This window comes from Bos javanicus, chromosome 13 (assembly GCF_032452875.1).
Source record: "Bos javanicus breed banteng chromosome 13, ARS-OSU_banteng_1.0, whole genome shotgun sequence".
Taxonomy (NCBI): domain Eukaryota; kingdom Metazoa; phylum Chordata; class Mammalia; order Artiodactyla; family Bovidae; genus Bos; species Bos javanicus.
Genome location: NC_083880.1, coordinates 59,451,469 through 59,459,044, shown reverse-complemented (window position 1 = coordinate 59,459,044; position 7,576 = coordinate 59,451,469). Strand labels below are relative to the sequence as shown.

The window sequence follows — 7,576 nt, the reverse complement described above, 5'->3', positions numbered from 1 at the left end:
ATATACATGTGGCTGAAATCTGAGTATAACTGAGAGAATATTAGACTACAGCAACCATGTTTATCATAAATACAAATTAACTCCATCTTTTAATTCTTACTAAGACAGTATCACTTCTCAGCTGCTTTTTCAGTTACTGTGACTCAGGCATTTGCCTCACAAATATTCAAATTTGTGCCACTGCAAAATTAGATTCCTAGGGCATCTCCGAAAGTTCTTCCCATGATAACCATATTCCTCTTGCCTGAAATGTCCTTGGTATTCCTTCAAGCCCCCTCTGCCATTAAGTCTTGCTAACATCTTTCTAACAACAACAAAATCAATCAACCACTCCTATTCCTTCTGTTATTGTTTTTAACACACTAGAATTTACTTAACTGCTTACTGGCCAAATAGTTTGAAATGATAATCAGTAGGAAAAAATCTCAAATCAAGAGTTTTTATTGTCTCTTTAAAACATCACAACTGAGTCCATAGAACCATCTATCTTGTTTCTGCAGCAGGATCACTGAGATCTTATTCATCAGCCTGCTGAACTGTTCCTTTTTCAGAAACATAGATACCATCCAAAAATTTTCTGATATCCTTGTTTTTAACTGTGGTGGCTTGCTGAATCAAAGCAGCTGAATTTGACACAAGTTCAATGTCATTTCCTTCAAGAATCAACTCATCTTTCTGGGCTTGAGATACTGAATAGGCAACCCCTGGCCTCATTCGAACCCTGCGTATGTATTTTTCACCCAAAAAATTTCGGATTTCCACAAGAGAACCATTCTCCTGAATAACAACGTTGATGGGGAAGTGGGCATACACCGACCTCATCTTGTAACGGAAACCCAGTGTAACACCCTTGATCATGTTCTGTACGTGACTACAGATTGTGCGAACAGTGGCCAGTTCCTTTCTGTTTCCCCACCATTTGTCAACACGGAGCCTCTTCTTTTTCTTTCCAAGGAGACTGAGTTCTACATTGATGTGATTGAAGTCCCTCCGCAGGGTGCCTCTGGGGCCCTTCACAATAACTGTCCGTCCCTTCAAGTTAATGTCGACATTTTCTGGGATGTCGACAGTCTGGTTGCTGAGAATGGTCTTCATTCTCGCAGTAGATGCGGCAAAAAAAGAGCTGCTTTTTTTTCTTTTCCCTTTTTTCGGTTGCGCTGCAGAGTTTGGAGAATCTTAGTTCCCCGACCCAGAATCGAACCTGTGCCCTCTGCAGTGGGAGCTCGGAGTCCTAACCACTGGATTATAGAAACTAAGTTTTTTCCTTCCAAATGGATGGTCAGTTCCTTCCAAATGATAGATTATAGAATTGGCTTCTGCCTTTCACGTATTAAATCATAACACCATCTTCTAGAATTGTAAATAGATCCTCGGCTAGTTCTGTTTATTCATATTATACTTATCATTACTGTCACTTGAAGAATGGAGGAAGAGGTTGGTTATAGTCTTTTTGGACACCCCTTGGCTTCCTTATGAGTTGTGTTCCAAGTGTTTGGGACCTAGCAGGGGCTGGATCCAGTTGACTTCCCCAATGGCTCAGTAGGTAAAGCATCTGCCTGCAGTGCAAAAGACATAGGAGACATGGGTTCAATTCCTGGGTCAGGAAGATCCCCTGGAGGAGGAAATAGCAACCCACTCCAGTATTTCTTGCCTGAAAAATCTCCTGGACGGAGGATCTTTATGAGCTACAGCCCAAAAGGTGGCAAAGAATTGGACAGTACTCTTGCCTGGAAAATCCCATGGATGGAGGAGCCTGGTAGGCTGCAGTCCATGGGGTCGCGAAGAGTTGGATACGACTGAGCGATTTCACTTTCACTTTTCACTTTCATGCATTGGAGAAGGAAATGGCAACCCACTCCAGTGTTCTTGCCTGGAGAATCCAAGGGAGGTGGGAACCTGGTGGGCTTCCGTCCATTGGGTCGCACAGAGTAGGACACGACTGAAGCGACTTAGCAGCAGTAGCAGCAGCAGAGCGTGAACACACGCTCACTCACTCACACACACACACACACACACAGACTGGACCAGTACTGGTGAATGAATGAAATCACTCTCAAACCAGAGTTCCAGGTGTCATGTTATTAGCCTCCAGCGGTTAATTTCAGCACACCCATAAGACCAAACATGGCTTTCACTCTCCAGATCACAGAACCATAGAATGCCAGCATGGCAGGGTTCCCCAAGGGCCCACTGCCCTTCTCTGAATGCATCAGGTGAGCTGCCTGAACCATCGCATTGCACTGAGTAGGTGGGCTGCAGGCTGGGCAGGGGCAGGGCGCAGGGGCCAGACATACCTGGGCTTGTGGATTTACTCTCAGTGTGGTGAGAAGCCCTTGGGGAATTAAACACGTCACCTGATCTGATTTCCTTTTTGTTTGCTTTACTTTTTTAAAGATCACTGCAAACCTCTGGAAAACCAGATCCAGGACTGGAGAGAGAAAGCAGAGAGATGTTTGGGGGGGAAAAAAAATGTTTGCACAATTGTGACCCCAAAGGAGCCCATCCCCACCCTAATACCCACTCTTAATGGCAGTGACTGAAGTCAGCTCGCCATCTTGTGGTTAAACATAGGAACTGCCCCCTCCCATCCTCGTTCCCACTGCTCCACCGCAGGGGTGGAATCAGGGTTTGAACCCCACTAACGGGTGCTACCAGACTTGTCTGGGATCTAGAGGCCTACGTTCAAGTCCTGGCTTGACCACCCTGGTTGTACGACCCAGAGGATTCATGTTTCTTACCCAAATCATGGAGACTGAAATGCTCTCATCTCAAGGGCAAATAACGTTGTCGCTGTCACTGGCTTTTGCAAACTCTCGAGTACGGTTGAGGGGATTGCCCTTCAGAGGTTGCAGGAAGAGCATCTTCCTTCAGTGTTAGCTTAAAACAAGGACATAAAAGGCCTAGATGGCTTGGATGTTTTAGCACTGGAAGGGATTTGGGGGTCATAATCTGTGTGTGGGGCGGGGGGGGGTGGGTGGGGGTCACACATCTGCTCAGGTGTGTCTGACTCCTTGTGACCCCAAGGACTGTATGTAGCCAGCCAGGCTCCTCTGTCCATGGAATTCTCCAGGCAAGAATACTGGAGTGGGTAACCATTTCCTTCTCCAGGGGATCTTCCTGACCTGGGGATCAAACCTGGATCTTCTGCATTGCAAGCGGATTCTTTACCACTGAATCAACAGGGAGTGACCTCCTTATTTCACAGAGAAAGAAGCTGAGGCTCTGGAGAAAAGAAAGCAGAAGCCGAGACTTTCCAAGACTCGTACTGTTGGACTCGGCCTTGCTGCTTCTCAGTTTAGCAGTGAGGTGAAAGCTCTGGGTACCGGCAAGGACCCTTGTGGACAGAGGGTCTGAGGAGGGCATTGCAGAAGTGGGTCCAGTGAGGACAGAAGCTGCATCTTCAATGTGAGGATGAGGAGGTGCCCAGGGAACCTAGGAGTGGTACTGGGTGCTCCGGGAAGCACCCCCTGTGTGGGATTTGGGGCATTTAATGAAGATCTTGCCCCAAACCCCATCACTTTACAGAAGAGGAAGCTGTGACGCAGGGAGAAGAAAGAGGGGAGGGACCTTGCACTCCACCAGGCTGCCTTTTGAAGAGCTGCTCCAACTCAGCAAACTGTGGCTACAGGTGCCATCCTTTGATTCTGATCAAATACCTGTTGTCTTAGAGGGATGATGGAACTCTGCACTTCACAGCCCTATTATTCCATTTTATCCCATTTTATCTTCCCAGCAGCCTGGCAAGTGGGATTCTCTGGCAGGGTCCAGACTTGAACCTATTTGCTCAGCTCAAGAAACTGGGTTCACAGCCACTAACACATACGGTGTCACCAGAAGCTTTGAGCTTTTGGGGAACAGGGTGTTATATAAAGAGATGGAGAAGTGTTTCTTAGTGGCCTACTGGTTAGGATTCTGGGCTTTCACTACTGTGGCCTGGGTGTAATCCCTGGTGGTGGAACTGAGATCTCGCAAGCTGCATGGTATGGCCAAAAAAAAAAAAAAGAAGAGGTTATTAGGAAGTATTTTCTCCTAGGAGGACCGTCCTCAAAATTTACTTACATCTTCTCTGTCACCCAGAGCACACCAACTACCCCTACTCATAGCTTTGTGAAAAATGAAATAGAAGACACCAAGCCACTGGCATAAAGCTCCTGCCTCAGTTCCTGACATACAGTCGGGACCCAGATAGAGGCTCCTTCTTCCACTGGTCCCCCCAGCCCTCAGCTGCTCCCCACCCTCACCTGCTCGAGAACCCAGATGAATGAAGCCTCCAGGGAGGGGAAGGAGGGAAGCGTGAATGCCTCCAGGGGTTCTTCCCACCCTGTAACAGTACACCCGTGGGAAGAGGGGCAGGAACATCCCTGCTGGAAATACCCCAGCTCGCTGAGGGCGATGGCAACCCCATTGTCTCTCGTGAAGAACAAAATCTGCCCCAGGAGTTCTGGCGGCGGGGAGGGGCAGATGCCATCTGAGACTCCTCCGGTCTGAACCCCCAAAAGGAGCCATCAGATCCCACACCTGAGCTGCTTCGTGGGTCGACCCTCCTGGAGTGTCCGGATGCCATATACCTGGCATCCGCTGGCAGCCTTGGGTCATCCTTGCCAGAGTGTCCTCAATGCCGTGGACAGGAAAGTCCCAGTCTGGCTCTGCTGTTGTTCCTGCGTTTCTTTTGGAGCATTTCTAAGGAAGACTGGGGATCGGAATCAGCCAGAGCCCTTTCACAGACTGCAGACGGACCAAGGGATGGACAAACGAGGGGGTGAAAGACGAATTCAGGTGCTCCCTTTCCCACCCCACTCTTTGGAACTGGGGATCATCTTTTATCTCGCACAGTGCCTCGTGTCTGTATTAGACTGGTTGCACATTTCTGGGGTCCAGTTGAAGGTCTTTGTAGAGCCAATATCAAAACTGTACTTTTTGCCACCCCATAAACTAGAGATCACTTTAAAATGCACCCTCTGGGGACTTCCCTGGCAGTCCAAAGGTTAAGACTGCACTTCCATTGCAGGAGGCGTGGGTTTGATTCCTGGGGCGGGGCAGGGAACTAAGATCCCGCAAGCAGCAAAGCTACACAAACAAAAGAAACTCACAAAAAATCCACTGAATAAAATAGGAATCCTTGAGTTCACACTGACATAAATTTTAAAATGAATGAGTAAATGAGGAAAAAAGAAGCGCTTCTTAACACTGCAATGCAAACTAATTAAATGTAAAGAGAAGGATGGAATTAGAAAATTACTCTTTGGCAGTCATCATAAGAATAATTCAGACAAGAAACATCCATGGAGGCTAAAATTAGTGAGTGAAAGTAGAACAGCGATGGAAAATTAAATATCTCACCTTGAAACACTTATTAAATACAGACAAGGAGAAGTAACATTACTGCGGAGAAACTTGACCAAAACACCTTAATCTAGAGATCAGTGCTCACATCAGCAATCACAGGACAAGTTGAAATCATGTGCTACCTGACAGGAGACAAGAAGAACAAAACATCCCCTCTGTGAAATTCCAGGCAGACATGTAACTGGAGTCTCATCCCAGGAAACACGTGCATACACGCTCAGTTGTGTTCAACTCTTGTGACCCCAAGGAACTGTAGCCTGCCAGCCTCCTCTGTCCTTTGAATTCTCCAGGCAAGAATATGGGAGTGGGCTGCCATTTCCTCCTCCAGGGATCTTCCTGACCCAGGGTTCAAACCCTCCGCCTCCTGCGTCTCCCGCATTGGCAGGCGGGTTCTTCACCGCTAGCACCACGAGGGACACCTCATTTAGCAAATACCTGTCCTGTAATCTTCAAAGACGTCAAGGTCATGAGAGCTGAGCAAAGACGGAGGAAAGTCTCTGAATGGAAAAGACAGAAAAGACGAGACAACTACGGCAGAGTGTGACTGAGATTGGATTCTTTTTTTAATTTTTTCTATTTTTATTTTGAAGATTTCAAACATATAGAAAAGGTGAAAAACTGATAGACTATATTAAGATTTTGCCACATAAACTTTACATGAATATGCATCAATGCATTGCTGTCTGTCAAATATATATGTCTAAATACCATTATCATATCTCAAGCAAATGATGACCATTCCCTAGAGATTAGATCCTTTTAATATAAAGGAAGTATTACTAGGATGATTGGCAAAACTTTTAACAAAAAGTATACTCAAGCTAAATCTAGCAAAAGATGTATAAAATCTTTATAAAGAAAGTGTAAAACTTGACCAGAGGGCATAAACTTAGGCTTAAGTCAATGGGAAGATACCATGATCGTGTCAGCTTGGTACCCAGTTAAATTGCCTTGACTGGACTTCATTTCCCTGTGGGTTTGTGGTTAAGATGAATCTAGAGATTCTGGTTCAAGGCTTGGCAGACAGCAGCACCCTTATAGTTTTTATGTTCACACTGTTGGACCATGGTCACCAGGCGCTTCTGCAGGTCATATACCTGGTCGGTTACCTGCTAGTGTTCACTTCCCCTTCCCTCCCCCTGGTCCGCCTTACTCAGTGTGGGGGCATCTCCCACTGCCTATGTTCGGCTCAAGTATGGGTTCCTTTTCTTATAGGTGCTACTGGACCCTGACTTCCCAGAGGCCAGGAACATCCTTGATTTTCCTCCAGGTGTTCAGCAGCAGGGCCCTTGGTCTTGGGCAGAGACCCTCACACAGTGGGCTTTTAAGATCGTCAATTGAATATTAACCTGAGCACCCAAGGTTGCCTGGCTTGTGATGACTATGTCAGGCACAGTGCCCCAAGCCCTCAGATCTCCAGTTCTAGGCCAGTGGTCCTCAAAGTGTGGTCCCAGACCAGCAGAATCAGCACCACCAAACTCCTGCCCACCCCTCCTTCCACCAAGACCAACTGAATCAGAATCAGAACTGTGCTTAGTTGCTCAGTCATGTCCAACTCTTTGTGATCCCGTGGACTGTACCCCACCAGGCTTCTCTGCCCATGGAGATTCTCCAGGCAAGAATACTGGAGTGGGTTGCCATGCCCTCCTCCAGGGGATCTTTCCAACCCAGGGATCAAACCCAGGTCTCCTGTATCGAAGGTGGATTCTTTACTATCTGAGCCACCAGGAAAGCCTATCCCTTCTCCAGGGGATCTTCCCGACTCAGGAATCGAACTAGGATCTCCTGCATTGCAGGTGGATTCTTAACCAGCTGAGCTACCAAGGAAGCCCGGAATCAGAGAAAAACTAGAGGGTTATGCCCAGCAATCTACCATTTAACAATCCCTTCAGGGACTCTGATGCATATTAACAATGGAGAATGACATTGAGAACACTTGAATTCCAGAGTTTTGGAAGATGGCTAATTATAAGGCAACTGGGTTAATTCCCAGCAAGAAGATGGAAGAGACTTCTCAGAGGTCCACTGTTCATTCCCACAGGGATCTGCATTTCCAGCCACCCACCTGGGGAGCTGACCCCCAAAGATGGCATGCTTAAGGCTCAAGTTAGACTTTCCCATTTTAAATCTCTGCTTTCACTGTTTATAATAGCCAGGACATGGAAGCAACATAGATGTCCATCAGTAGAAGAATGCATAAGAAAGCTGTGGTACATATACATAATGGAGT

The 7,576-nt window shown here is 46.9% G+C and overlaps 1 protein-coding gene across 1 annotated transcript; it reads right to left on the bottom strand.

Moving 5' to 3' along the window:
• Positions 1-425: 425 nt before the first annotated feature.
• LOC133259505 (large ribosomal subunit protein uL6-like) lies at positions 426-1,137 on the bottom strand. The gene has a single exon (XM_061437081.1). The coding sequence runs from the start codon at positions 1,093-1,095 to the stop codon at positions 517-519; it is 579 nt and encodes a 192-aa protein (XP_061293065.1). The 5' UTR covers positions 1,096-1,137; the 3' UTR covers positions 426-516.
• Between the last annotated feature and the right edge of the window lie 6,439 nt (positions 1,138-7,576).

What these genes read in the sequence shown, in the direction of transcription:
- LOC133259505 (XM_061437081.1), bottom strand. Translation starts at nt 1,095, where the DNA reads ATGAAGACCATTCTCAGCAACCAGACTGTCGACATCCCAGAAAATGTC.